The 12,319-nt window shown below is 53.3% G+C and overlaps 6 protein-coding genes across 6 annotated transcripts; 3 read left to right on the forward strand and 3 right to left on the reverse strand.

Annotated features, from left to right (window-relative positions):
* Positions 1-59: 59 nt before the first annotated feature.
* PV08_03964 (lactoylglutathione lyase) lies at positions 60-803 on the reverse strand (the record flags this gene model as incomplete). Its single annotated transcript, XM_016378313.1, has 1 exon — positions 60-803. One exon carries the CDS (start codon positions 801-803, stop codon positions 60-62), a length of 744 nt encoding a protein of 247 aa, XP_016236990.1.
* An 875-nt stretch (positions 804-1,678) lies between these two features.
* PV08_03965 (uncharacterized protein) lies at positions 1,679-3,262 on the reverse strand (the record flags this gene model as incomplete). The annotated part of the gene is made up of 1 exon (XM_016378314.1): positions 1,679-3,262. One exon carries the CDS (start codon positions 3,260-3,262, stop codon positions 1,679-1,681), a length of 1,584 nt encoding a protein of 527 aa, XP_016236991.1.
* Positions 3,263-3,809: 547 nt separating this feature from the next.
* Positions 3,810-4,966, forward strand: PV08_03966 (uncharacterized protein; the record flags this gene model as incomplete). The annotated part of the gene is made up of 2 exons (XM_016378315.1): positions 3,810-4,341; positions 4,410-4,966. 2 exons carry the CDS (start codon positions 3,810-3,812, stop codon positions 4,964-4,966), a joined length of 1,089 nt encoding a protein of 362 aa, XP_016236992.1.
* A 1,036-nt stretch (positions 4,967-6,002) lies between these two features.
* Positions 6,003-7,385, forward strand: PV08_03967 (uncharacterized protein; the record flags this gene model as incomplete). Its single annotated transcript, XM_016378316.1, has 5 exons — positions 6,003-6,310; positions 6,507-6,816; positions 6,968-7,023; positions 7,111-7,219; positions 7,260-7,385. The coding sequence occupies 5 exons, from the start codon at positions 6,003-6,005 to the stop codon at positions 7,383-7,385; spliced, it is 909 nt and encodes a 302-aa protein (XP_016236993.1).
* A 449-nt stretch (positions 7,386-7,834) lies between these two features.
* On the reverse strand, positions 7,835-9,995 carry PV08_03968 (uncharacterized protein; the record flags this gene model as incomplete). The annotated part of the gene is made up of 7 exons (XM_016378317.1): positions 7,835-8,417; positions 8,509-8,678; positions 8,784-8,984; positions 9,050-9,353; positions 9,434-9,639; positions 9,712-9,788; positions 9,866-9,995. The coding sequence occupies 7 exons, from the start codon at positions 9,993-9,995 to the stop codon at positions 7,835-7,837; spliced, it is 1,671 nt and encodes a 556-aa protein (XP_016236994.1).
* A 932-nt stretch (positions 9,996-10,927) lies between these two features.
* On the forward strand, positions 10,928-12,148 carry PV08_03969 (uncharacterized protein; the record flags this gene model as incomplete). The annotated part of the gene is made up of 3 exons (XM_016378318.1): positions 10,928-11,137; positions 11,195-11,413; positions 11,486-12,148. The coding sequence occupies 3 exons, from the start codon at positions 10,928-10,930 to the stop codon at positions 12,146-12,148; spliced, it is 1,092 nt and encodes a 363-aa protein (XP_016236995.1).
* Between the last annotated feature and the right edge of the window lie 171 nt (positions 12,149-12,319).

Genomic DNA, 12,319 nt, shown 5'->3' on the forward strand with positions numbered 1-12,319 from the left:
CCTCTTCTGTGGGATGAGTTCTATGATGTATCCGTCCTAAGAAAGGTTCACCAATCACGTCAGCCGACAAGTCCATCATCAAGCCTCCGCGGGAGCATCTGCAACCTTGTTGGGTCTAGGGCAACTGCACTGGAATTGACAACTCGTGGAATTCGAAGCGCAGGAGACGGACTCTGACTTACCGGGTCATGAACAAAGGCTATCCTCCTCAGAATCTGTTTGTATCCGTCGTGGATGCTGTCCTCGTCTCCTACGCCGACCCCCCTCTCCGCCTCCCAGTCACTCAGCGGGATCGACGCGCGATTCGCGACCCCCAAAGGCTTGAAAACTTTGATCCCGGCCGCCTCGAGGCGCTGCACCGTCTCAGGCACGTTGGCAACAGTAAACCCCAGGTGCCCGAATCCCAAGCTCGGCGGCGTGTTCCCGTTGGAGTAGTAGTCTTCTGGCATCTTCTCGGCACCGTGGATGTGTTTCAGCTCCAGGAGTCCCGGGGTAAACGGTAGATTCTTGGCCGTCTCTGCGCTGAAGGCTCCAAGGTCCTTGCGGTGTTCGGCTGTGTGTGGGAACCCGAGGTAGTAGTTCGTAAAGGGTCCGCCGTTGATGGTGAATATCGTCCGCATGCCCATGAGGTCTCTGTAGAAGTGCAGGGATTTCGTCGGGTCGCGAATCCTGAGCATGGTGTGGTTGAATTTGTTCCCGACCGTGACGTCGTCCTCCGGCAATGGGGGATTGGGATAGTGGCCTCCTATGACCAGTTTGCCCGCTTCAGGCTCTGTGCTGGACGTACACGTTGTTTCCGTCATGTTGGTCACACGGATCTTGAACTGCTGGCAATCCAATATCTCTTGCTGCTGCTGCTGCTGCTGCTGTTGTCGTCGTCCTCTGGCTGGAGTGCTAGAGTAGTGATCTTTCGAGATTGAAGATGTCAGTTTATCTAAATTTGTGTACGAAAAGTGAAAACGGTGAGATCAGTGGACCAATGCTCGCCGGATAGGAGTAATACTGACTGTTCCTTCGACCGAGTATATGTTTGTCGCCCTCAGTTGCCTCTCGGGATAGATTTGGTTCGGCATACGGCGTGGGCCCCCGTGGAGCAAAAAGGATCGCAGCAACTGCGAGAATTAGTCAGGATCTACTGTAAGATGGTGGGTGTTCGGGAATCCGAGGTGGGCGGGGGCGTCGATTCTGTAACCCGGGGCATACAGATCTGCTGGCCACTTTGAAGTCACAGTCTGAAAGTCGCTTTCTCCGAGACGGTGTGGGCTGGGTGGCTGAATTCGAGCCCAACGAGTCCACAGAGGTGCCGCCTGGGTACCGGAAAACCTCGAGGCATCACGTATCGCAGTGTGCCTGGGTCAAAAGATGCACCGTCGAAAACACGATCCAGCAAACGACACACATAGGTGATCATTGACGGTCCATGGCACAAAGGTGACAATGAATCTTAGGAGTTGACGTCTTGTTCATATTGCCTCGTGTGATTTATGTAACCAGAGTGGCCAATGTATCAGTGACCTTGGAATGGTCCTAGGCGTTTCACTCGGCACTCCGGTAGACGTACGGGTCCTTTCTCGACTATACCCCAGTGAGTTATCCATCGAGGAGCAATCAGATGCCCGTGTTCTATTCTTCATGCACAGTGACCGACCGTAGCAAATGCAATTCACCACCACAACGTTCATAATGTTTTCCAATCGAACGCCTTCTCCCATGCCGCAGCAACCCGGTAGATCATTTCTTCCTGGAACATGCCTCCGACTATTTGCATGCCCACGGGCAGTTTGACGCTCTCGTCGTCTTCGGCGGGACAGAAGCCGACAGGCAAGCTCATGGCCGGATGACCGCTGGCGTTGAAACAGACCGTGTTGACGGCCACACCGCGGCTCTTGGCCATCTGCTCTGCCGGCCCGGCGTCCTTTGGCGCGTGCCGGTTTGCGACGTACGGGGTGGTGGGCGTGACGAGGACGTCAACCTGGCTCAGCGCCGCGTCGTACTCGTCCTTCAACCTCCGGTACAGGTTCATGGCCTTGCCGTACAGAGTGGGGTGGCGCGACCAGATGTAGAGGCCCGACATGAGCGTGAACTTGGACGTCGAGAACATCTTGTCAAACTTGTCCTGGGTCAGCGGAGTCATCTTCTCCGTCAGCCCCGTCATGTACAACCCCCTCCGCCCACAGGCTTTGCCGAGGTAGCCCTGTTGCGAGGCCGTCGGCCGCAACGCGCAATTCACGATATGGCCCGCCTGGGTATGCAGAGGTACGCTGATCGGCACCACCTCGGCCCCAAGGCTCTTGAACCGCTCCGCGGCTTCCAGCACCTTCTCCTTCACTCTCGGGTCTATCACAGGGAACTCGAAGCCTTCTTGCAGGATGCCGATTTTGAGCCCCGAGACGCCTTTGTCCAGGGAAGCCGAGTAGTCGGGCAGATCTGCAGGCGGTGGTGAGGCGTACTGTCGGTCGTCGATGTCGTCTCTGCCGGCGATGGCCTGGAGGACTCTGGCATTCAGCGCGACTGTCCGTGTCATGGGCCCGGCTGTGTCGTGGACCGGGTCATGCGTCACGATGCCCGTCCACGGCACGAGACCCCAGGTGGGTTTCATGCCTACGATGCCGCAGTAACTGGCTGGAAACCGGATCGACCCTCCCTGGTCTCCGCCGATGCCAGCGTCCACCTTGCCGGCTCCCACCAGGTGCCCGCATCCGCTCGACGAGCCACCGGTCGTGTAGCCTTCTGCGTAGGGGTTCTCCACGTTGCCCGTCGCCGCAGAGAACGACGACGCGCACAGCGACAAGTTCTCGCAGACGGCCTTCCCTTCGATGGTGCCACCGGCTTGCAAAATCCGCCGGACCACGGTGGCGTCGGTGTCTGGAACGTAGTCGGTAAAGACGTCAGTTCCTACAAGCATGGGCACGTTCTTGACCGCGATATTGTCTTTGAGAGCGAAGGTGACGTCCGACAAGAGAGCTCCTTCGTCCTTGTCGCCCTCGATCCTTACTTTCCACGCCCACGCGTTTCCTGGATTGTCCTCTGGAGGTGGCCGGTGGATGTTGCTTCGCGGATATTGTTCTGTGTCGGCATGGGGTAGGTAGTCCGGGAGAGAACTGACCACGTCGATGGACTCCTGCACAGAGGCAATAATGTCGTGCCACTGGGCGATATCCCTCTCGGGCAGTGAAAGGTTGAGGGATCCAACCACGTCGACTACGTCTTGAGCTGTGATGGTCGCCTTGTTGGCTTCAGACGCTGCTGCTAGTGTTGCCATCGACGTGAGGTCTGAGATGTATGTTGTTACCGCCTGGTGAGCTTGGTGTTGGGCTCTTTTTGGAAATACTTCAGGTGCTTTCTATGCTGTGCGTGAGCCTGGTGGCTTATCTGACTGTGTTTGTCGAAGGAGAGACAGACAGAGCGAGCATAGTACAGTATCCAGGCCTGACGCAGAGGACCCACGGGGAGATAGATTCACTGGTGGTGTCTGCAGCCATGGCGGTAGAAGCGCGAGGCCAGACCAAATGCACCGTGGGTGTTCACACCGCGTGAATAGCGATTGATTCTGACTGTCGACTCGTCGCAAGCCACAGATCTCTAATTTCCAGGACCAGATCATCCCAATGCAGGGAGGGTTGATTGGTGTGTGTGGTGTTGCGCTATTCTCCGACGCCATCGCGTTGTCTCCGATGATTGACTCAAAGCGCCGATAGATTAGTCTTGACGGGGCCGTGGACAATCAACCTACACTAAGTGATGGACGTAGCTGGCCAAGGCGACGTCCAGGCTGCAAGCAAGAAAAGCCTCAGCAGTTGGTCGAAGCCATGGGGTCGACCTCGGCGTCTCAGTCGGCGACGGTCAAGATTGTTGCTCTCGAGGCCCAATTTGGCCCGATCCCAGAGTTTGACGACTTCAACGGCAAATACGAGATCACCATCTACGATGTGACGCCACGCAACGACGTCAAAGTTCTCAACGAGAGAATTGGCGACGCTGACGTCGCCATTATTACCACCATGCCCATGACGGCGGCCACGTTGGCGCCCGAGGTGACACCCAATCTGCGTGCCATCATGGTCATGGCAGCAGGGACGGATCATATCGACTTGGAATACTGTCGGAAACGAGGCATCCGAGTGCTGAACAGTCCCAGGGCAAACACGACCACTGTCGCCGAGCACGCTGTCGCCTTGTACTTTGCCGTGAGGAGGTGTGTCGTGCAGACCCATGTACGGACAGTTCAAGATCAGTGGCCGAAGCATAGGACGCTGCTCAGCTCACTGCGAGATAAAGACAACAGGCTACCGCTTGGACTCAAGGATGAGGTTGCGGGTATCATAGGTTATGGGGGTGTTGGTAGGCTGAGCTTCCTTTCATGATAACCACCAGTCGTTAGTTCTGACCAATTTGGGCACCACATACAGGCAAACACATAGCAAAACTCTGCAGTGCACTCGGCATGAGCGTGATGATTGCCGATCGCAAAGCCAACAGTACACAAAAGCATCATGCCTCTCCCCCGGCGAGTACAAATGGGTCGGAGGTGACACGTGCGTCCTTTGCAGATGTCCTCGCCAAGTGCACTGCTATATTTGTCGCGGTGCCTCGACTGCCGACGACTCTCGACATGATCTCGGCGACAGAGCTCGCTACGATGAATGGGCGCGCAGTGCTCATCAATGTCAGTCGTGGAGGCATAGTCAACGAAGCCGATCTTGTGAGTGCGTTAAGGTGCCGCCAAATCGCCGGGGCCGCTACAGACGTCTTTCTGACGGAGCCGGCGTCGACGGAGAACTCGGTTCTGCTCAAAGCCCTTGCGGAGGAAGATGTCAAGAAGGACGAAGAGAAGCTCCCGTTGGTGGTGACGCCGCACACAGCGTGGTACAGTGAAGTGACCATGGAGAATCTCGTTGAAGATGTGAGGACGAATGTTGTTGGATGGAGTCGTGGTGTCTTGCCGCCTGAGAATCTTATTGTGTGAACGTCGATTCTGTGCATGACTATATTCACTTCGCTGTTCCTGGAGGGATTTAGATTGTTTGTGCTTCAATAGATCGGGCCCGACGAGTACCGGCTCGTTCCCGGCGTAATGACAGTTTCTACGTTCCTGAAAGACTACCGGTTCATATAGCTGCAAACCCTAGAAGCACAGTTACAGTGATGTAGGCTATTTATATATCAATCAATTGCCCACGCTGTTAGGCATGTAAGGGTTCGTGAACGCTGAAAAGCCGAAGAACACGAGTCGCGACGTTCAGGGGGAATAGCCTTGCATAGCCTTGGATTTGATCGCACGATCCGGTCCTCCCAAGATGATTGGCGGCTGACTGTGAGAGACAAATACGAATATCCCGTGCAGTGTATTGGTTTAACTATACTCGTCCCTGGATTGCTTCAATATCGTGCCGTCTGTGGTACCTAGGCACAATACGGTAGCAATCGAAATGACTAACTCTAGGATCTCAGTATTTTTCGCAATCATGTTTGAGATGTTCGGAGTTCATCGCAACAACCTGCAGAGGAGTAATCAGATCAAAGTTATTAGTCAACAGGTTTGTTATTTGTCAAATGCGAGGTCAATCTATCTTCATCGGCCAAGGAGCGATCCTACATATCGAGCTACCATATCTGTGTATCTACCCGCGTTAACGTTAGTACGGAGTCCGGAGCTCGACCCTGGGACTCAGTCTAGAGATCTGATCGGATCCACAGGCCCACACCGTCGACCACGAACAATAATCGCTCTAAGATGGCGCATGGCACCGCAGCCTCGTCGTAGTCCGCTACACGCATCCCCATTGTCAAAGTAGCTTGCCCTGATAATCAGAGACTAATGTCCTCGTGGGTTTTTTTGATAGCGATCCACTTGACTTAGCTAAGCGTTTTCAATTGCCTTTTCATTTTTGTTCTGTGCCTGGCTGAATTACAACCAAGTCCGGGACATTGTCACGACCAAATACTACTGCTGGAGATAGAAATCGGGGTGATTGACCACGACGGTAAGTAATCCAACAACAATGGCAACATCAGCAATGGGGAAACGCCTCGCAGGCAAAACCATCCTCATCACCGGTGCATCGTCAGGAATCGGACGCAGCACCGCGTTTGAGTTCGCGCGCACATCGCCTGAAGACCTCAAACTCATCTTAACGGCGCGACGGATCGACCAGCTCAAAACCATCGCAGCAGAGATTGAAAAGGAAGTCGGCCGTGGCGTCAAGGTACTCCCTGTGCAACTCGACGTCAGCAAGGGTAGTGAAGTCGCGAGCTTCGTCGACATGCTACCCGCCGAGTTTCGACAGATCGATATCCTTGTTAACAATGCGTACGTCTAGTATTTACCACTCTCACTCCCACCTCCCAACTCTCCCCCTGCGTCTTTGGTCTCTACATTCCTCAGTCATCGGGTTTGAGAGACCCAGAACTCTTCTCGCGCGGCGATGCTTGGACATGAACGGTCTTTTATTCTCTCTTCATTGACACCCAACTGGCTGACACGTAGTGCTCATGGCATTGTACAGAGGTCTCGTCAAAGGCATAGCCAGAGCCCCCGAGATCGCAGAAGACGACATGAACATCATGTTCGCGACCAACGTCACCGGCTTGATCAATATGACCCAGGCCGTCTTGTCGATAATGTTGGCTCGTGGAGAGAGCGGCGCAGGCGACATCATCAACATCGGCAGTATCGCTGGACGCGAACCATACGTCGGGGGAAGCATCTACTGTGCCACGAAAGCCGCCATCAGAACATTTACCGAGTCTTTGCGAAAGGAGTTGATTGCGACCAGAATCAGAGTCATTGAAGTTGATCCAGGACAGGTTGAGACGGTGAGCGAGCCAGCACACGCTCCTGTTCCACAATCCCCTTCCTGGTTCCCTCCCTTTGCTTTGTCGTTCATTCCCTACTCCCCCCGTTATCATTTACGCTTTGTACCCCTTCCAGGCTCGTCATATAACCTGACCGCGTTGTTTTCAACAGGAGTTCTCAGTCGTTCGATTCTACGGCGACAAGTCCAAGGCTGATGCCGTCTATGCGTGAGTATGACCTGTCAATATTGACCTTGCAGTGGTCTGGAAAGACCTGCGTAAGGGCGGTGCTAACTAGTTATCGTGAACTTGCAGTGGCTGTGAGCCTTTGACACCCGACGACATAGCGGAAGTAGTTGTCTTTACAGCTGGTCGCCGTGAGAATGTTGTTATTGCGGACACATTGATCTTCCCCAACCATCAGGTACGTTAGAAATTAACAACACGCTGCTGATTATGTATAGAAGGAAGCCCATCTGACACAGACACGCACAGGCTTCAGCAACGATCATGCATCGCAAGTCATAGACGAACGGGGGCTTGATGGCATGAAAGAAATGTTAAAAGTCGAATCTCACAGGATTAAGTAGCGAGTTGTTATTAGACAGCTGTTCAAGAATGTGCTTTGCAAAGACACAGTGTTCTAGACCACGGAGCAGAAGAAGGGTTTCCATGACCTCAAGGGAATGGATGCTTTCAGACATAAAAGTCAGGCCCATAGACAGACTACAATTGGCAAAAAGGCAGACCTATCTAGTCCCGAACATAGAGATCTGACATTGGTTCACAACGAAGAATCCTAGAGCCTCGGAAATAAGAAATGATCTTCGATCCATGCAGTAGAACAATTAGGAATGAATTCAAATGACTGATATCACTCAAGAACGAATGGGCTAATCTATTCATACCGGCAATCGACCTCATGACCTGCTTCGCACTCAAGGAAGCAGGGAGGCGTTGAAAACGCATCATCAATGACTGTCCGCCATCGCATAGATACACAGACATAGGTACACAAAAAGTCAAAGAGGCATAAAGTCTAAATCTGCTTCTCTTCTGCTTCGGCCGACTTGGTAAAGACCTCATCACCTTCGCTGCTCTTCTCCCTGCTAAGACCATCGAGGTACTCGACGGGATCTGTGCCGTTGATTCCTGATCCCTTGGCTTCGACCTCCTTCCACTGCGTGGCAAGACCACTGGGAGGCGGCGAGAGCAAGTTGAATCCCCAGTACGCCATGGCACCAAATACAATGCCGACCGGGAAGGAAAAGTAGTACAGGTGTTTGCCACCGGCAGAAACGCCCTCGACTCCGCAAACGTCCAAAAATCCAGGGAAGGCGGGGATCATGCCAATCACATACGCCGCGTACGCGCGCCAGTTGAAGCCGTACTTGAAGTAATACAGGCCCTTCTTGTCGGTGGTGAAGAGCGCGGGCAGGTCAAGGTCTCCCTTGCGGACCAAGAAGTAGTCGCCGATCAGGACGCCGACAATCGAGGCGAGGAAGATGGAGTAAGCCGAAAGGTACGACGTGAAGGAGAAGGACGTTTTGGTCAAGTTCCATGGCGTGATGGCATATCCCAGAACCAGCGCCAGGATCATGCCGCGACGGATGTTGAGGTATCTGGAGAAACGCAGAGAACGAGAGGCGATTAGCATCTTGCTCTAAACCATAGAGGGGTTAAAACTTTTTTCCGTGCATGAGAGTAACTTACTTCGGAGCCAAGGCGGCCGCGTCGTTGCCAGATTGAATCAAGTTGGCCAGAACCACGGTGATGATCTGAGCAAAGGCGAAACCGGCTGAGATGAAAAAGACACCGGCGCGGTTGGACGACGAGTAATCGTCAAGGTAGCTGGCGAGGATGCCAAGAGGATCCCAGTTTGGCTGAGAAGGACGACCAAGTTAGCAACGAACAAAATCCCACCAAAACTCGATTCGAATGACAGAATAACAGCTTGTCGCTTAAGGGGGGGGAAGGGCGACTTTTACCTTTCCAGACTTGAGGGTGATACCAGACGAGCTGGTAATGAGAATGCCGAAGAATGCAATCATGCCAAACGAAGCGGTGAAGCCGATCAATTGGGTCCAGAGGGCATCTTTCGGTCGACGTGCATATCTGCTCAAATCCGCGTTGTTGGTCACAAAGGTGACCACATTGGCAGCCTGGACGAAGAGTTGTTGGATAAAGACCTGAGGAGAAAGCGACAGGTTAGGTTCACTCATTCAGTATTGAGGATGTGAAGGGTTTTGCTCACCCATCCATGAGATTTGCCTTCCGGGATGTTGGCTCCCTGTTTGACGACTTTTCCAACACCGCCTGCGCGATGGATGGACCAGCCAAAGAAGGCGAGCAGACAGATGGACATGACGATCGACTTGTAGTAGATGACCTTGCGGAATTTGTGGACCGGGACGGCAGTGCATGCCAAACAGATGACCCAAGCAATAGAGAATCCAATCAGCCGACCGCCGGTCATGGTGACATCAGATCCAAAAGGATCGTGAACCTTAGAAATTCCCTTGGTCCAAGACAGGATCATGGTATAGATACAGTTGCCACTGTATTTGGAGCAAGATGTCAGATTTTGGTTTGTGTTGTACCTCATGTCGCACAGGACAAACAGCGGAGGGTGACTCACGTTTGCACCATTTGTACACCAGTCCAGATAATTGTCATGGCCTCACGGTTGAAGATTGGCCAGAATGCACCAAGGACACCGAAGCTGGATCGAGCAAGGACAGGGAAGGGAACATGATAGACGGCGCCGCCACGACCCGTCATCACCATGGGCACGGCTGCGATGAAGTGACCTAGGATAACACATATCCATGCCTCCCACCAGGACTGTATTTCAGGCATCGTTAGCCAGCATGTTCTTGAAAGGGAGACAGAGATGTCCTCAGGGGCTCCACGTACGAGACCATTGGAAACACCTGTCGCAGCGACAGTCCATGAGGTGACGCTAAAGCATTCAGCGAACCAAAACAATGAGTCTGCCAGAAAGTTCAAGAGTCAGCCTGCCTTCTTCTCAGAAAGCACGAGGGCCGAGAAGACTGCTGGTTATGCTCACAGGTCCACTTGGTCCACGTGCGGTTCTCCTTAGGAACTGGAAGCAAGTCATGGTTGACCAAGAGTGAATGTTCTGGGTCTATGCCCGGCCTGTCGACCTCAAGTTTTCGGAGTAGGCCCGATACAGCCATGGGTACAGGTTGACTCGATGCAGCCTGATGAAAATGTGAATCAGAACAGGCGAAAGCTCGAGAAAAGTGGTCTGTCGGCTTACCGACGAATACAGCTTGGACCCAGACGCATCTATATAGTCCTGATATGTAATAGAGGGAGCTCAAGACGACTATCTTACGCTATCTTAGCAGGATGTCTGGGGGCACTTTGACCCAAGCCGGCGCTCAGCGCAATATCAGCATTGTCGAGATATGAGAGACACTCTAGTGGCACTGTGTTGGTATAGAGATAGGCGAGCGTGGCGGATATGCGCTTTCTACACTGCCTTCTTCAGCTGGAAGATGAGGTCGTGGACGTCTGGAGTAGGTGGTTTAGACTTTCATTGTGTCGGTCGATGAGCGATCACCTACTGCCAAAGGGTATTGGCTGCCCTCTACGATCAGTGGAAAGTCTTTTTGTCCTTATCTGTGCCGTGTCTAGCGAGCCGCACCAGGTCAAGGGTCAAAAGGGGAGCCAATTAGGTCGAGCCAGCCACTGCTAGCGAAGGGTCCACTTTCTTCCCGCCTGGGAAACCTTCGAGGCTCCAGTCGGCCAGAGCGCGATCCTGCTTATCTTCGTCTGCGGAGTTGGTCTATTGGGCTCGAAATGCGTCGCTGGACCTCCGGTTTGCCAAAAGCACAGGCAACGGACACCATCGGTCGATAGTCGACCCCAGCATCGGTATCTCTGCCACGCCCGGAGTATGTAGGATTGCATTTCCAGGAGTCATCTGTCGTCCACAATAATGGTACGACCCCGATGCATCGGGTTTAATATCGATATATATAACGACTGGAGGTAATTTAGTTAAGACTGAAGTAAAGCTTGATAACCTGATATATATCTCAACCGCGAGACGTGTCTCGATTAGCCAAGCCATCAAGAAATACCGATAACCACCGCAGCAGTCATGGGATCCATAGCCCCAGCAGATGATACACCCCAGACAGGGACCGAGTTCCCGTTCCCTATTGTGTCCTTCCAACCCTTCCTGGACGCGACTCCAGAAGGCAAGAAGGAGGTGGCAGATCGTCTATACGATGCCTTCCACAACTTCGGATGGGTCTACCTGAAGGACTTTGGTATCTCCCAGGCCGAGATCGATGAGATGTTCCGCAGGGTATGTTTTGTTCTTTGACAACACCAGTCGTCGAATCAGGGCTAATGATCGCGGTAGAGCAAGCAATTCCACGACCAATCGATCGAGTGGAAGGAAAAATTCAGACTGAATGATCCTTCAGTAAGCCAAGGGTACACCGCCGACGGCGCTGAGTCCAGCGACCCTCACGGCGGTCGAAGCCACAAAGAATGCTATGAGCACCGCAAGGTGAACAAGCTCTGTCCTGCTGCTGGTGAGCTGGACGAGTGGACTCACTGGGCCGATTCCTTCTACAAGGTACGTGCTCGTCTCTTTTCTTTACCTCATCTATGACTGGTCCCCGGCTGACCATTGCCCTCTGCTAAATAGAAACTGCTCGACTTGGCGGGTCAAGTCGCCTCCGCCCTCGCCATGGTCCTGGGGGAAGACGTAGACGAATTCCGAAGCAAACTCGGCCAGCTCGACGGCCAGCTACGACTGCTCCACTACATGCCCGTGGCACGCAAGACTCTCGAGTCCGGGCGCAACTTCCGCATCAACCCGCACTGCGACTATGGTCTCTTTACCCTCCTCTTCCAGGATACGGTGGGCGGTCTCGAAGTCGACCGGTTCCACGATGGCAAGTTCGTATCAGCCACGCCTATTCAGGGAACCTGCGTCATCAACGTCGCCGACATCCTCCAGCGTCTTTCCAACGACGGTCTTCGCTCCACGCGCCACCGTGTCATGGCACCAAAGCTGTCTCAGAAGCAGCTGGACGCCCTTGGCCCCGATGGATACCTACCCGCTCGGTATTCCACGGCGGTCTTTGTCCATCCGAACCGTGGCTTCCTGATCGATCCTATCGTCAAAGAGGGTGACGAGGCTCACTACGAGCCTTGCGTGGCTGGCTTGTGGAGAGACGCCATAACCGCGAAGAACTACAGACTGCCTATCCCGATGGACACCCCTGAGCAGATCCAGGCGGCCAAGTGTGTGGAAAATCGTTACATGATGGCCGCGAATATTGAGAAGAAGCCTCGTGTTATTTGAACGGGGAGGCTCGACCTGAGATTCACAATATCACGATGATTTAATAGTATTGTTACTTTTGAACACATAACTTGATGATCCGATCAACATTTCGTTATTTCCCTTGATGCAGTTCCCCGGCTCTAGACTGAGGATTTCAGATCCAGTACAAGTAGACTGCCAAAGAAGTAA

Source organism: Exophiala spinifera (genome assembly GCF_000836115.1).
Source record: "Exophiala spinifera strain CBS 89968 unplaced genomic scaffold supercont1.3, whole genome shotgun sequence".
NCBI lineage: Eukaryota > Fungi > Ascomycota > Eurotiomycetes > Chaetothyriales > Herpotrichiellaceae > Exophiala > Exophiala spinifera.